General features: G+C 38.4%; 1 protein-coding gene across 16 annotated transcripts in view; it reads right to left on the bottom strand.

The window, feature by feature from the left end:
* The window catches only part of LOC140139962 (anoctamin-4-like), a 112,044-nt gene extending 94,966 nt beyond the window's left edge, over positions 1-17,078 (bottom strand). For 10 of the 16 annotated variants that reach the window (XM_072161757.1, XM_072161753.1, XM_072161751.1 and 7 more), the window contains exon 1: positions 16,907-17,078. In XM_072161757.1, coding sequence (XP_072017858.1) covers positions 16,907-17,027 — 121 coding nt within the window. In that variant the 5' untranslated portion in view covers positions 17,028-17,078. Of the gene's footprint in view, positions 1-6,631; positions 7,024-15,056; positions 15,347-16,906 lie in introns of those variants that run through there. The other 6 variants (XM_072161764.1, XM_072161762.1, XM_072161768.1 and 3 more) reach the window with 6 other exon arrangements.
* Positions 17,079-17,517: the final 439 nt, after the last annotated feature.

Genomic DNA, 17,517 nt, shown 5'->3' with positions numbered 1-17,517 from the left:
AGCTTACAGACAACCAAAAACTTTGGTGGACAACCAGAAATTACAACCTGGTTGTCCGTGGGACAACCCCTTTTATTTTCTTAATTCGGACACTGATTATGAGGCACATTCAGTAATGGTAACGTACCCCAAAACGATGAAATCTCCACATCACAGCATGATGAAATGCTGCAATGCTTTTAAAACATCGCAGCATCGCAGGTCATCACATTATACTGCGAGGGGCATGTGGGGAATCTCCTTTTATGGTCATTCTGCAGACCTATATTTTTTAGCAGCCAATCACAAGCGTGCACAGCCCCGGTATCGCCATGCGATGCGAAGAAACTCTCATCGCCGACACGTTTCCATTTTTAAATAGTGCTAGGCCTATATAAATTGTAGTGTACCTACATACATACATTTGAGTTCAAATCATAGCATAACTTCAATTAAGTTGCCAAAATCTAAATTAAACATGAACGTAAACATGAAAATGTTCTGCGTCAATCCAATATTTACAAAAGTTTACGTTCAGTATGACATACATAGTCTGGCCTATTTCCAGCCTGTTGACGCACCATTATAATCTTCCAGAGTTGTACCAAATTGTCAGGGCAAATTGTGAGCAAAATCACCGTAAAGTCAACCCAATTTGGCTCTTAATCATTGGTTTTTATGGGGCAAGAAACCAATGCTGTATAAGGTGCCCCAATTCTTCCTTAACCACAGTTTATAAGGGATAGAAAATGGTTTAAGTGCGGGAAAATCTACCAAAGTCGTCCAATTGGGCTATCAAATCACAGATATGGCAACCCTGTAATCTTGCCAATTTCAGGCATTTTAGGAAGCAATGAAATAATGCTAGGAGGAACAGGATCTGCCCCTAATAGATAACCAAGAGCAACAGGATCTTCCCCTGATAGATAACCAATTGCTGATGATTTATAGTTCTCCATCTACCCATACTTCCTTCAGCAACAATAATTTACGTAAACTAGAGGCACAAAGGGGGTGTCTTTCTGCGTCATCATCGTGTTCAATGTTTACAACCAATTTGGACTCTTCAACTAACTCTCTATGACACTGCCATAAGAAGACACATCCATGAGTCTGTGTGAGTCACAAATGTTACAATAATTTGCCAATGTTTTTGCTTGTTTTGAAAACCCTCAATCTGATAGCTTCTCTAAAAATTGGGCCTGTCAATTCTTTTTTTTTTTTTTTTTGGCCTTATGGAAGTCATGGAAGCAGTGGCATCCAACCAATGGGGTCAAATTAAAATCCCTTGAAATCTTGACCAAAATCTGCCTAGACTAGAGGTGCACAGTTTTAGCCTCAATTAACCCAATTTTAGCATTAAGGGGGTACTACACCCCTGGCCAATTTTGTGCCTATTTTTGCATTTTTCTCAAAAATTAATAGCCCATTGGTGACAAGTAAGTATATTATAGGGGCATGGACAACAACTACTGCACTGAAAATACAGCAACTCAAGGCAAGTAGTTATTGATTTATTGATCAAATATTGGTTTTCCCTCATTTTTGACAGTAACTCCACAACTGTTGTCTGTGTTGAAATAAAAATTTCCAGTGCAGAAGTTGTAGTCCTTGCCCCTATAATATACATATCTTACTTGTCACCAATGCGCTATAATTTTTGAGAAAAATGCAAAAATAGGCACAAAATTTGGCAGGGGTGTAGTACCCTCCTTAAACTTCCAGATTTTTCAAACATTTTGCATGCCTCAACCTTCGCCTTGAACATACAGGGCATGACTTCATCTATGTTCACACCTGTTGGAATGCCATTAATAATGTTGATAGGCCTATCATGATAACAGTACAGTACTAGTCATGTTCACATTTTGAGTTACACCCGGCGTAAACTTACGCTAACATTGTCTTTTGATCAAAATTACACAAATGTTTTCCCTACTCCTACCGCGTGTCCACACCTAGCCTACTCCTAGCAGTTAGTTCCACCAAGCATTCACTTCTGGTCGGCGTAAACATTGGCTACCACTTCCGGTATTGTGACCTTTATCAACCGCGAGATATGTAATTTTTTATTTCCGACTAACAAAAGGTCATACTTACACCGGGTGCCAGGAGTAGCAGCGTTCACATTGCAACTTACGCCTGGTGGAGGTTACACCCATCTCGCTACTCCTGACTTTTGTCAGGAGTAAATCGTCGGACGTACGCCTGGCAGAACTTACGTTGACCATCGTTCACACTGCCACTACTCCTAGCAGCGCCTACCGCTACTCCTAGCAACTTACGCCGATCCGTCGGGCGTACGTCCGACAATGTGAACACAACTACTGACTAAGGTATTTGCTGTCTCCTAGTAAGTCCTTGAACCATACAATGAACCATGTATTAATGTTCAGGAAAATGTCATAATTTGTGTGTCAATCAAGTAGAGTGACTGTGCTAAAAAAGGGGTCTTTTGTGCTACAATACACTTTCCAATTTCTTAACATTTTCAATTAGCTGTTTTATTGATTTCAGCACGGACAACAGTTGTGGAGTTACAGTCAAAAATGAGGGAAAACAAATATTTGATCAATAAATCAATAACTACTTGCCTTGAGTTGCTGAATTTCCAGTGCAGTAGTTGTAGTTCTTGCCCCTATAATATACATATCTTACTTAGCACCAATGCGGCAATGCGCTATAATTTTTGAGAAAAATGCAAAAATAGGCACAAAATTTGGCCAGGGGTGTAGTACCCCCTTAAATGTTTGAAGCTTCACACAAACATTAACCAAGAAATGTCTTTAAAAGAGAAACTTTGACAGAATAAATATTAATGTATGTACACCAAATGTTTCAATTTTGTTACACATTTTGATACCAGTATGCTAGACTGCTTGCTATTACCAGGGTATGTTGTATCCTTTTTGATGATTTAGGCCTTCACGATTATGATGACGCAAGGTGTAACATGTAGTGTCACTATGATAACTAGTATGTAATCACCCCACCCCCACACAAAAATCCAACTATCGGTCCATGGTTTTCCATGGATTAGCATGTGTTCCTCACGGACCAACCTGGGTAAACAAACAACTGCACATTTTAAACCAGGAACTGAACCCACTGAATGAGCATAACCATGGCAACAACAATGTAGTACTATCATTAATATATATACCAAAACGGGATCATAACATTTTTGAATATATATATCTCACACACATTTATACACTATACTGTCACAGCTCTAATCAATCAAATAACTCCCCATGGATGTCTATTTTATAGTGTAAACCTACACAGTTTATTGTACACCCACAAACATACATGTACATTATATACATGACTGTGTTCTTGAGCAAATACATATCATGAGAAAGGTTGGTGACCCGATTTTGACATACCAGTTTAGAAAAAAGCTCATATTTTTTAATATCCAGATATGATACTGACATGAAACAAACTTTAGCCAGCTATATTTACTGGTTTAAGAATACTGACAGGTCAGGGTCCACTATCAAATGACCATTGAACCTTTGCAAGATACCAATCAATATTTGGGCCAAGGAAAATGGATGAATTTCAACCAATCATGGTTTCTTGAAATTCTTCCCCTTTTTTAAAATTAATAAATTTGTCAAATTTCCAAGTCCTAATTTCAAATTTCTTACCAACTGCAAATCCCCCACTTTGCCTAATTTGACATTCGAGTGCTCCCATCTAGCTTAAATTCCCCTCCCCCCATGTGAATACTTACAAAAGACAACACCAAGTAGATTGTGTGTTATGAGTCTAAATTCATTTTGGTACAATTCCACTATTTAATTATTATCAGCACGAATCTTAAGGTATGTTTTAAAAAATGCTACAAGCTTAAATTTGTGTAGCAGGTTGCCCATTATTTGGGGAGCAATTTGTTCTGCTACAGCAGGTAAATCAAATATGAATCTATAGGAGACAACAGAACCTTTTCTGATTTCATTATTTCTGAAGTGTATAGGTGCTGCTTTGCACTGTACAAAATATAAAAACTATTTCAAAGGGGGTATTCAGATCCAATGTACAACTACAAAGGGCTACCTAGGCTACAACTGATTCAAAAAATTTTGTTACCCCTGACATTCTACCAACCCCCTCCAATGGGCCTCCATATTAAGATTCACCAGAATCTGTCCATCTGTCCATCTGTCCATCTGTCTGTTTGTTTGTCTGTCGCCTCTTTTCTCGGAGACTGGGGGATGTGCGTTCCTCAAACTTGGTGGGTGGGTGCAGCTTGGTATGAGGAAGAACGAGTTTATATTGTTTAGTGGGTCAAGGTCCCCCAAGGTCATCCAGGGGTCAAATTAGTAAAACTGTTTTTCTCAGAGACTGGGGGTCGCACGTTCCTCAAACTTGACGGGTGGGTGCGTCTTGACCCAAGACAGAACAAGTTTGTATTGGTTAGTGGGTCAAGGTCACCAGAGGTCATCTAGGGGTCAAATTAGTAAAAACTGTCATATGGGCATGCAACTTGGTGGGTAGGTGCATCTTGACCTAAGACAGAACAAGTTTGTATTGATTAGTGGGTCAAGGTCACCCGGGGTCATCTGAGGTCAAATTAGTAAAAACCGTTTTCCGCCTATTTTCTCGGAGACTGGGGGGCGCACGTTCCTCAAACTTGGTGGGTGGGTGCATCTGGACCTCAGACAGAGGTTAGTGGGCCAAGATCACCCGAGGTCATCCAGGGGTCATCTGAGGTCAAATTAGTACAAACTATCGTATGGGCATGAAACTTGGTAGGTACAGTCAACTTTTATAGTCAAATTTTTGGAAGGTCATTTTGGGGTCATCCAGGGTCACCCAGGGGTCATCTGAGGTCAAATTAGTAAAAAATGTCGATGCGCATGAAACTTGGTGGGTACAGTCAACTTTTAGAGTCAAATTTTTGGAAGTTCATTTTGGGGTCATCCAAGGTCAAATTACTAAAAACTGTCCTATGGGCATGAAACGTGGTGGGTACAGTCAACATTTAGAGCCAAATTTTGGAAGGTCATTTTGAGGTCACAAGGGGTCATCTGAGGTCAAATTAGTAAAAACTGTCCTATGGGCATAAAACTTGGTGAATACAGTCACCATCAGGCAGGTAATCGCGACAGCCGAGAACCGCCAAATACGGGTAACCGCCTAGTTAATATAATTCCAGAAAAATAATAAAAGTGGAATTTCAATTTTATCACCCCTCCCTTATAAATGATAAGTCAAGTCAATTTTGACCAAAAATATATTGATCTAAAAAGTTATTGCCATTTTGTGAGTACCCAGTGACAGTTCAAAATCACTTCCCCCTCAGATTTGGTTTTTAGGGAACACTATAGATAATATCAGTTAAGATTAGTCATGGGTGACAATGGTCAAGAATCAATAATGGAAACATAAATTGATTTCTATTGATTTCTGATGTATACTGTCCAGCCATGCTGTGACTTAATTTGTGGAATGTCAGTGCTGTAACCCACTGCTGTCCACTTGGGACAGTGTACAAATAAGTGGTCATCAAGTCATCCTGAAGCCCAGATTTGCTGGTGGTGGATGACCAGAAATTCACTGCAGGTTATCCGTCAGACGCCCAAGTTTAATAAAAAAATTCACATTTTCACTTTTCGAGTGTTACTTGACCTAAGCTAATTGCTTGGATCATTCATGGTTGATTTAAAAAAATGAGTTTTTAATGTATATGCAAAGTTCTAATTTAAACTTAAAAAAATTAAAATTCTAAATTTTAAATATCTGGATACGTACGGATGACCAAAAATGTTGGCCTATGACCAGATTTCATGACCTGGTCATCCACTGGATGACCTGATTTTTGTCCTTAATTTGCACACTGCTTGTGAATTGTGGAGGTCAAAATGTTCTACATTATGTAGGAATGCATGCCACTTCCTGGACTTTTTCTCAGTTTTTGGACATTTTTCCCAGGTCATGCTTTAGGTTTTATAATTTTGAAACCTTATATTTCAACTTCTTTCATCCTATAAATTTCATGATGGGGGTCTTTGGGGTCAATTGCAAACACTTTTTTTTTGTAGACTGGCTGTTCCTCCATTATCGATCCTGCATCCCGGATACGTACGGTAAAGCTGATGTACAATCCGTGTGTTTAAAAATGAAGGTGTTTATCCATGCGATTGTGACTGTGTGGCAATTTTGGATGTTGGAAGCTAGCTCCATTGGCATGATTTAGATTGTGCATTTATGAATTCTAAAAAGCTTAAGTAGTAACTTGTAAGCCTACCATGCTATTTATGCCAGCCATGTCTATGTGTACAGAACAAGTGTCTAGAAATATCCGAAATATCTAGTGAATTTCACTTCCACTTACTGAATTAGAATGCTATAATTAATTACACTGATTTAATCCAATTAATTCAGATTACATTATGATTATAAATATAGCTTTTAGCATTCCTCGCCACCAGATTCTATTCAACAGACCATGGAAATGAACAGACCAGCTTCAACAATAAGCCTAGTAATAGATAGAGTAGCAACACTATCATGTCATGCTTGGCGATCGCGGAGAAAGGCGAAAGCAGTAAGCATTGGTAAGTTGTAGCTACTGCGTACTGCAATGCTGTGTACATATAGCTTGATCATGTTGATGATGCTGATCTTGAGTTTTACTCACCAACATTTTGTTGATCTCCTCCCCCATTCTGCTCCATACCTTCGAATCCAATAGGCGCTTGGCCTGCCATTTTGGCTAATCTACTGGTCTACACACTCAGATCTGCACTAACAAGGCGCTGTCAAGCTCAAATTTACAAGAGGAATCGGTGCAAATTCCAGCTTTAAAAGTCACCGACTCTCGTCCTTGACCCAAGCAGCCGTATTTACAATTTCTATTATGGGGCTGGGCACGGGTTAAAAGTTCGCCCTCTTTCACGTTATGTTTTATTTGCACCAAAATATGTTTTGTGACAGTGTTTTCAAGTGCATGTCCTTAAACCCATTATTTACTTTTTGCTATGTGTAAGTATCACAACCTAATTAGTTAAAACAATTCATGCATGTGTTCATTCACCTAATATAATTATTGTCCGATCCGCGATAGCAATGTTTACCTACCAATACCAATAGATTATGCAAATGAGGGCGTGGCCTTGGGTGATACCATAAAATGGTAAGGGGTGGTGGCCCGGCCAGGGAAAGTGACTTTAGGTTTTGTGCGATATCGATCGGTCGACCCAGTCGACCCACAGATCCTGGTCGACCAATCAATATTGTGTGTTAAGAACAAATGACAGTTTTTGCTCACCAGTATTTTTTTTTAAATTTTGTTGATGTTTTAAGCCAAAACAACAAAGATTTTAAAGATATTTTAACAACAACAGTAGAAAATTTGTATTTGAAAGGCCCAAAGCAATTTTGTCAATACTGCTGTTTTTTGTAATTTTTTGTTTTTTGTTTGTTTGTTTTGGCCAAATTTTCATTTCAAAACAAACTTTGATGACAATATAATGACGTATCCTTCATTTATAGGCAATGTATTATAAATTTTTTTTAAAAACAATTTCACTGGAATGACTGAATAAGTCTTTAAACATGTCATTTAAGTTATTGCGTGGTCGACTCTTGCTTTGGTCGACCAGGATCTGTGGGTCGACTGGATACCATAAAATGGTAAGGGTGGTGGCCCGGCCAGGAAAGTGACTTTAGGTTTTGTGTGATATCGATCGGTCGACCCAGTCGACCTGACAGATCCTGGTCGACCAAAGCAAGAGTCGACCACGCAATAACTTAAATGACATGTTTAAAGACTTATTCAGTCATTCCAGTGAAATTGTTTTTAAAAAAAATTTATAATACATTGCCTATAAATGAAGGATACGTCATTATATTGTCATCAAAGTTTGTTTTGAAATGAAAAATTTGGCCAAAAACAAACAAACATCAAAAAAACAAAAAATTACAAGGAAAACAGCAGTATTGACAAAATTGAAGCCTCATTCAAATACATGTTGCTAATTTTCTACTGCAAGTAGAGAAATTACATTATTCCATGTAAAATATCAGGGTGTAAAATATCTTATTTTGACACGGCTTTTGGCTTATTCACTTAGCAGTAGCATGCTTTGTTTGCACATCTCTATGACATCAGACAAAATTTAAATAAAATACTGGTGAGCAAAAACTTCTTTTCCGTGATTGTGGTCAATTAATTAACCAATAAAAAATATTTACACATGGTACTTTTCCTTCCCAATTTATTGTTGATTTAGAAAGTAATTCGAAGTACTGTATAACATTTTTTTTGTACCGAGCTAGTAGGCCGTTTTGAGTAAAAACGCTAATGGTGACATTGTTTTGCCGACCCATGACCAACAAAAAAATCAAGTCTACGGCAAATGAACAACTTTGGTTTTTTGCTTTGGGTCTTTTGTTGTTGTTGTTGCTTATTTCTTTGTCTGTTTTTTTGTTTTGTTTTGTTTTGTTTTGTTTTGTTTTTTTGTCATTTTCTGAACACACAATATTGCATTCTGTTATTTCACTAATTTCCTTGAGGCCTAATTTGTTGGTTTCGTCAATATATTTTTTTGATATAAGCAAGGAGAGAACTTTGATTTGCACTGTCAAAAACCATGCAAACAAGTAACATTATGAGACGATAAAACGTAGACTGGCCTTAAAAAGTCAACGGTTCGATCAAAAACAAATCTTTCAGGACAATGAAGTTTCGAAGGCCTATTCATTGATTCAGGGCCGGATTTACCTTTTTTGGGGCCCTGGGCCAGGCCAAAATTTGGAGGCCCCAAACGCATCGTGTAGAAGGCATTATGCACTAAAGTGGCCAAGTTTTGAGATTCTACTAGGATGTCTGCGCGCGAAGCGCGAAAAACTTTTCAATTTTAGACTGTTTTAGTCCGAATTGAAGTTGAATGTTGCTATATTACAGGCCAGTGCGCGAGAAGCGCGCAAAATTTTGCAATTTTTGTAGGCTATTTTGGCCCAAAACATGGTGTTTTTCGGCTAAAATGGAAGATGCACACTGCACAGGGCAATTTTGGGGGCCCCCAAAACTTGGGGGCCCTGGGCCCAGGCCCATCTGGCCCTATGGTAAATCCGGCCCTGCATTGATTTCCGAAATCGTAAAAATAAAATGTGACATTTTGCAAGAAACTATAAAATATCTCTACGTAGAAAAATTAGTGTTTGCACATCTATCTGCTAACAAATGTGCAAAAACAACTTTGATTTTGATGATTTTTACGATTTTCCGAATGACACAATTAATAAGGGTTTTTTTGCATGGTGGTGTTATATGAATAGGCTACTACTGGTGCTAGTATTCAACTAGTCTGTGTTACAGACTGGGAAACTGATTACTACCCACGAGCTACCAACATGTGTAGGAGTACAGCATGGTAAAAATTGAGTGCCGGTCGCCGCTTCGCGGCGACCGGCTCGCTCTCGCCGCTTTGCTCCCGCGGCGACCTGATACTCGCAGCTTCGCGGCGAGCTGTCGCGGCTTCGCCGCTCACACCCCCTCGGCAAGGATCGTGAGTCGTCTTTGACAAAGACTAGTATTCAACAAACATCCATTCAGGTATTATTGGTGGCGCTCTCACATCTCATAGTTGATGATTCACAGCAGAGGTGTGGTGTTTCAGTGAGGACATGGAGGAGCGAGTCCCTACGATGAAATACAATAATATTATTATTAGGCCTAGGACTCATGGACATTCTATCCAATAGGCCGATCTTTTATAAACCTTCAAACCCTAAATTAAAAGCATAGCCCAGTAACGTAACTTGGGCATAATTACACTTAGTCAAGACCTGAGCTCAGTGAGTCATTTTGAGACAAAAGCATAAAAGTTGTCAAAATATTGCAGCTAAAAAATGGAGCAAGGTATTAAAATAAAATTTGATAATTATGGGAAATTATATCTTCAGCAATATTTTGGCACAGGGGTTTGTTCTTGATTATTATTAATATAACCAATGGTGACTTGTGCAGCACGGAGTCAAGTTTGACCCCTACAATTTTTTGAGCAGAACTTAATCTGATTTTTGAGCGTCCAATTGAAGTTAAATTAGGAATTGGTGGCATTCGGCCATCGATGTCCCCTGTTTACTCCTTGGCATAGCCAGACTTTTCGTTCACATAGGGAGAGCACTCCCATTTGACGAAAATTATCAAAAAATGGGCTCAAAATGCCGAAAATTATAATGGGCTCAAAGTGCCGAAAATTCAATGGGCTCAAATGCCAAACTTCAAATTTACAATATCACAGGACCGTCAGCACTCCTACGGGGGTAGAACCTTTATTTATGAGACTGTAGGCCTATATATGATAGGCTAGTAATTTTCTAAACAGGCCTGTGGTTCTCACAGTCGTATCTTAAGGTGCCGCACCTAACATAAACACCAATTACGTCTTCGCATGTACAACCTATTTACTATGTTTACCTGATTCTTCTTCTTTCGTGCCACTGTCAGAATCGTCCGAACGTTCATGATTTTCTTGTACCAGCGAGTCATATTTTACAGGTGGAAAAGCCAAGTCTTTCAACAAGGGTTTATTCGACATGATCCAGTATCACTAAGATCCGGATCCCTGCATGTATCTGATGTCACAGTAGGCCTACTACCAATATAGTATAGTTTATATATGTGTATAATTCTTGTCAAAATTCTGCAGCCATGCACAGATGAGAGAAACATTACTACTTTATTATCTTGATGACCGTTAATCAAATAGGCAAGTCATTAAGCTGGTTAAATAGTAACAGTTCACACGATAAAAAAACTGTTCAATCGATCAACAACTTTAATCTTATTCTATAAAACATCAATTATACACCAGGAGCCAAAAACAGACACTGATTTGAATTGATCTTAACAAATCTATGTATTTGTCATCAGGTGTCTTTGAAATGAGAGAGCTGTAAAAAGCTCTCAGTTCCGCATGAGAGGTTTAGAAGAGCTATTTGAACCACGTAGTGACCGATTCTTGGTGAGGAACAAAAAAGATTATCATGTGGGGCTCATTTTTAAAGGGGAGCAGTATAATAGAAGAACATGATGCTTGATGATCGAGGTGAAAACCTCTCCTAAAGTGGGTCCTAAAATTCCTATTTTACATGGTTTAGGAGAGAAAAACCATTGCAATGACATAAAAGATAGGCTATAGTTGCGAGTGCGAGTTTCGAGCTGTGAGTTGAATCTGCGAGTTCGAGTTGAAATCGAGTTGCCAAGGGAGTTGCGAGTTGCTTTGTTAGTTGCGAGCTGGTATTTGCGAGTTCTTCAGCGAGTTAACAAATTAAACAAAAATACAGAAATAATTGTTTTACACCCTATTGGACCTATATACTCTATAACCCCTCCAAGAAATGTAATAGTCCTCCATCCATCATCTAATTCCATGCACAACTTCTGTAAATTAATCCAATTTAGATGGTCCCATGAGCAATTCATCAATAATTACTGGTGAGCTTATTTTGACACCCAGATTGAATCCTTGCCATCTGCATATTCCTGCATCCTCTATTTGGCTATTCCAGAAAATAAGTGCACACCCCCTATAGAGGAGTAAATTTTCAATCAAAGAAATGTCCGGATCTCCAAGTCTACTTTCTGAAAACGACTGGAATTCCAGTTGCCAATATCACTTGAAAAATCTTGGAAATCCAATTAAATAAAGGAAAAATCACGGAAATGTCTCAAATGAGCTCTCAAATTGAGGATTTCTGATTTTGAACTATTTTTCTGCCGGATTTTTTTACCTTTGGATACTTTAAAAGTCTAGATTTCCAACAGTCACGATTGGACAAAAAGTCCTGAAATTCGAACTCCTTTATAGGGGGTGTGCATCTATTTTCTGGGTGTGGGGGTGGGGATGTGTGTGTGTCCCAGTTCAGTCATTCATACCATTATTCCCAATACTTATGTTAAACATTTACAATACCCTAAATCATTGACAGTTTTTCTTTGGTACGCCCATTTCCTTTTTAAAGGAATTTTTATCTGGAATAGCCCATTTTCATGTAGTCCCTGTGCTATAAACTAGAGACTCTGTGTTGGCCTAAACCATGTGTAGGATGTAAATAGTATTTGTAAATATATTATGTTGGTATGATTTGTGTGATTTTAACAAAAGCCAAGTCTAATTTACTTTTCTGCCTTGTGGCCATGCTGCATTGTGGACAAGATATGCTACTGGTAGGATGGACGTTGTTGTGGTGATATATACTTCATCAAATTCTTTACTTGTCCTGTTTTACTTGTTGAGTATTCTAAAAAGTTCAGATTGAGCAACATTGAGACGCACATTTTTTGAACCGTACGGGACCCCTGATTGAGAATATGATGATCATGTTAATGTGTTGAATTTGAGCAATTCTGCACAATTCGCCAATATCAACAAGCAAGTTCAACTCGCAAGTTTCAACTCGCCAATACCAACTCGCAAGCAACTCGTAACTTCCTTTGACAACTCGCAAATTTCAACTCGCATATCAAACTCGCAACTCACAACTCGTTACTCGTACACACCCTTATTTCCTAAACGCGCTTGCCATCAATTGAAGTTGGCCGGCGTTTGTCATTCTAAATTCGTATGCTGCTGCTGCTGCTAGCCTGCTGCTGCTGCTGCTGTTGTTGTTGTTGTTGTTGACTGTTTGTTAATAATTTGTCAAACAACATTGATAATATTTATGATGATGTGGTGCGAACATGATAGTGCGTATATTAACGTTTTCCTAATAATATTTTTCAAAGGTTTAAAAAGGTGATGTGCCAAAGAAGCTCAAAGACGCTTGTGTCATCGCATTTCCACCTGTCAAAATGCCCCTCCCAGGAGACTTCTCAAACATGTTTGCCTTCTCCATGGATATAAATAAGTATTGCCCCCATCCTTTTCGACGTACCAAATTCTTTTGTTTATTTGAACGTGTTCCTATAGAAACGGTGCTCAAAAACAAATGTGCCGAAAATCACCACCACCCCCTTCGACCTGCCAAAAATGTTTGCCCCCCCCCTTTTTATTTTGGCTGCCAATTTTTTTTTTATATCTCCTCCCACCCCCAACCCCCCCCGCCTATAATTGACAACCTCTGAAATACAAATGATTTAATATGCACCACCCCTTATTATTTTTTACTACCATAGTAGTAGGGATGCCCACTCTCAATACAGTTTCCACTAGAACGATTTTTCATTTACTGTGTGCGTGCACTCACACACGTATTGTCTATGGAGAAACTGATCGATACAAGAAATCCCAGGCATGTTAAATGGCGTACATACTTGTTTTGATCCAAATGTAGGCCTATATCAGGGTGTTTCAAGAAATTCCTGATTCCACCAGAAAACATTCACCAAACTTTTTCCTGTTTGGTCAGTAAATAGAGAGGACCTTCCTGCTTGAAGAGATCAACTTTTTTAATGAAAAATTTAATGAGATGAGAACTACAACAGGTTGAAGTGACACCATTCCGTGCATCAGGTGTTCAAACGCAATTATCTCCGAATTTGGAGTGAATCAGACAAGCAAACTTACATACTCATAAAATTTAACTATTTATGAAGACAAAATGTGTAGGATGTTAAGAAATTTAAGAATGTTTAAGCCTACCGCGGCCCATCTCAAATCATGCACTTCCCCGTGCACTTCTCACTACCATGTCCATTTCATAGGGAGTATAAAAACCGGGGACCATCATGGCTTCCATGCACACAGTGTATTGCTCAATGTAGTAAAGATAACTATTATCAAGAGTTACAATCTTTCCAGGGACTGTTATTGTTATGATAATCGTTATGATTCAACAACTTAAACAGGTTTCAATAGATGAATATTTATACAGTTTTTTTAGAAATTTACATTCTAAATATACCCTCAGCAAAGTATGACCTCAAATACCTTTTATTATTTGTCACTCATTCGATCAACATAAAACCACTTATTGCACGCACTATTATTATGCACAAAATAAAATTGCACGCACGATATAATACTATAAAATAAAAACTGTTTGCATTCAGTAGGCCTACGTGTCTATGTTTTATATGTTTTAGTAAAGCCTTTTTATCGAAAAATAAAAAATAAAATAAACGGGAATCACAAATTATATCGTCCATCATAATGCAAAATTATAGGGTGTCCCAAAATATCCTTTACCATTATTAATAATGCAAATTATTTTATGCACAACATAATTTTTGCGAAGAGGAAACTTACAAGTAGGCTACATTATCCGACGTTTTAAAGCTTCGGATTTATAATCATTCTAAATGAGTAAATTTTACCTAATAGTGTATCCCCATAATCCCGGCTTCGTCAACTCAACAGGAAATCCAGCTGTCACGCTTATCCTGACCAGGCCTGGCTGATGCATGATGTGCCCTTATTCAAGGCCAATAATAGGGGGTAAATGGACATGTATTTACAAAATGTATATTAAAATCATTGCTTATTTCTTGTATAATTTATTATTGTTCAATCTCAGATTAAACGTGATAAACGGGTATAAGGTTCATCGGCTGTCCTCCAGAGAGCTTCTTTAAAGGTTCTTCAAAGAACCAAAAAGGTTCTCCAAATGGGTCTAAAGTATCTTATAAATTAGAACCCCTATTGGTAGAAACATAAACATAAAAGAAACCTCGGACATGTCGGAGAAAGCTAGCTCCCTGCAACTTGAAGTGCGAGGCACTGAACTAGCTGGCCTACCATGCCTACGTCGAATTGGCTTCGCGGTCCCTGATCCCCCGCCTGATCCACGATCCCACGACCTTCGACGGATGCGTCAAGTTGATCTTGCGGTCGATCATCTCCTCATAGTGCAGATTACTGCAGAATAGTGGTGAACGACGAAGCAGATTGTGCTTCCGCATACCCTTCCAGCTTCTTCGTGTTAAACCGCATGAATTAACCCCCATGCCCCCCCCCCTCCCCTTGACCAAGCTCAGTGATCCTTCTCCACTCAGTTCGACGTCCCAATGTATTGCAGAATATCAGTCTAGTTAACCCTGGACTACCTCGGACCCATAAACATTTCCATGATAAAATCAAATCTTTTAAACCAACAACTTTCGATACACCGCTTACCTTCATCTGCTTTCCCATTAGCTGCCTCGCCCTCCTTCGGGGCCTTCCGATACTTCTTCTTCAAACTCTTCAACATGGTTACAGAACAGCTGCAGTGTTTAATATTCCACTATCTATACTCTTTATACCGTCCAAAACAGCAAGTGTTCCCTACTGAATAGTTTGTCACTGTGCATATGATTTTAAAGTACCATTTGGCACGAAATCGTGATGAGAAATACTAAAATTAAACGAAGACACTAAAAGAGCTCCTATAAACAGGCAACCCTGATGACAGCCGTGTACTGCCACTCCTCCGCAACGAACGCTGACCCCACAACAACTTGTAAACAAACTCTTTCTCACCCTCAAATGCAAGTCAAGCTGATCATGCTATTCAGTAGGTAGTCAATAGCAAGAAACTCTGTAGCAGTTTAAAAGTCAGTTACGGATCGCAGCGTATAGCGTGACCTTAGGTGATTTAAAAGTCAATGAATGAAAAATTCCAAATTCCAAACAACCCACGAAATGAGTGAAATAACTCGAATTTATTCATTTGATGCGATGCAGTATGTGTAGACGAAAATTTACTACTATTTAACTACATGCAATGGGTAGCTTAACTCCTACTGTCAAAAGCTAGTGAGCTGTAAAAGTGGCCCATAAGCTCACATATAGCTAAAACATGCTCTCAAAAATGATCTCCTTTAGGCCCTTTACAATTAATTCTTAGTTTCCTGTTTGCCTCGCGCGTCCAAAGTAGAGAATTGCAAAATATTTAATTATTTTATTTTTATTTTGGATTTTCTCTTTAAAAATAACTTTTAATGACTTCCATTTGATACTTTCTGACTTTGCTTATAAATTATAATGATGCATAAACCAAGAACATAACTGTACCATTACTTATGTATAAAATCAAACATAGTTGTAAAATAATTAAATGCATGTTCCTAGTCCAAACGGGTTGGTGTAGGTTGCGACCACTTGTTTAAAAATAAAGAAAATGATAGATAATTAATAATTAAAAGTCGCCTCATCCCTAGTTTTCAACCATGAAACAGGAAACTAAGACTCAATTGTGAAGGGCCTTATGGTAAATATTGCAATAGGCCTACATATTTTTGATTTGCACAACCAAAGCAAACTTAGGCCTATATATTTTGCTATGCACCATTAATTCTGAAACACACATGAACACAATGATATTAATATCATAATTATTCAAACCAAGCTTTGCATGTCACGAATAAAATTTGGTTGTCATGGAAATGAGTGACTATAAAATATAGGCCTTTTTGATCATTCACGGCACAGCTTGCCAAGAAAAACCGAAAACGATCTGGTACACTAAGCTATGCAGTACTGTGCAGTATTGTGTTAATAATCGCATGGGTTTAATGCTAACATATTTCCATTAAATATTCGCTATACCTTGCATTGTTTGCTCAAGTTCAACGGTTTGGGTATGCAAACAAACCCACGCGAATTTTTGTCACATATGAAAATTGAATAAGGTTTCCCCGTTGCGCTTTTCATCGGTTTGTTTCAATTAGTAACTTTTGATAATAGGAGCCAAAGTTCATGGACGCATGAAGTTTAAAGGTTAAGTACTTTGCTAGCACACAATTATTAGTAAGCCTACGTAAATCAGTGAATGGCTTAATTTGTCAAACTGCGCATTAGTATGTTCTGACTCAAAACAAATAAAGGAAATCAAGGTCATTACTTTGATATTATTCATATTAAATTATGTAACTTCAGAAAAGAAATAGCACGATTCGTTCATAATTATTATAGGCCTAATTCTAACAATGTCTACCAATGCTGCTTCCGGATGTAGGCCTACACAACAACAAATGTAAAGTTACCTATTTCTGCAGTGGAAGGGTCCTTATTAATCGAAGATTGTCCTTCTGCTGCCGACGGATAGTTTGCAGATAAAGCCAGGTCTTTCAACAAAGGCTTGTAATTCGCTCCCGAACTCGCCATGATCCCCCTGATGATCCTGTGATCAAGATCCCAGTCAAGTCGGATTCCACGGTCCCCGAGTAATAATCAATAGAGCTCAATAGTGTATATTTATGTATCCCGGTGTAGTATCCACTCGTCAGACTTCATGGACACATGTCTATTTCAGGAAGTTATTTATTTATGAAAGGTTATGCCTATTGAACTTTGCTCACACTTCCATGTATGTATGCATGATCACCAACGCATAAGCCTACACGAATTCAGTGATATGGTGGGCATGGCTATAATGTAAAACCATGGAAGTCCTGGTCAAAACCATGAAAACTATTCAAGGTTCTGATAATTGTATACAAATCTCAACTTTTTTGGATTACGTAAGAGGATGAGGCTGTGGATCATGATCATCACGAAGTTAGCTGAAGTTGTGGCACTTGTTCGAAACTTTTCTAGTCTCACTTGAGTAACATGATGATCAACACTCCATCTGGGAATAGGACTGAGGTGATTT

Source organism: Amphiura filiformis, chromosome 18 (assembly GCF_039555335.1).
Source record: "Amphiura filiformis chromosome 18, Afil_fr2py, whole genome shotgun sequence".
Classification (NCBI taxonomy): domain Eukaryota; kingdom Metazoa; phylum Echinodermata; class Ophiuroidea; order Amphilepidida; family Amphiuridae; genus Amphiura; species Amphiura filiformis.
The sequence above is the reverse complement of the archived record's forward strand: the minus strand, read 5'-3'. Positions and strand labels throughout refer to the sequence as shown.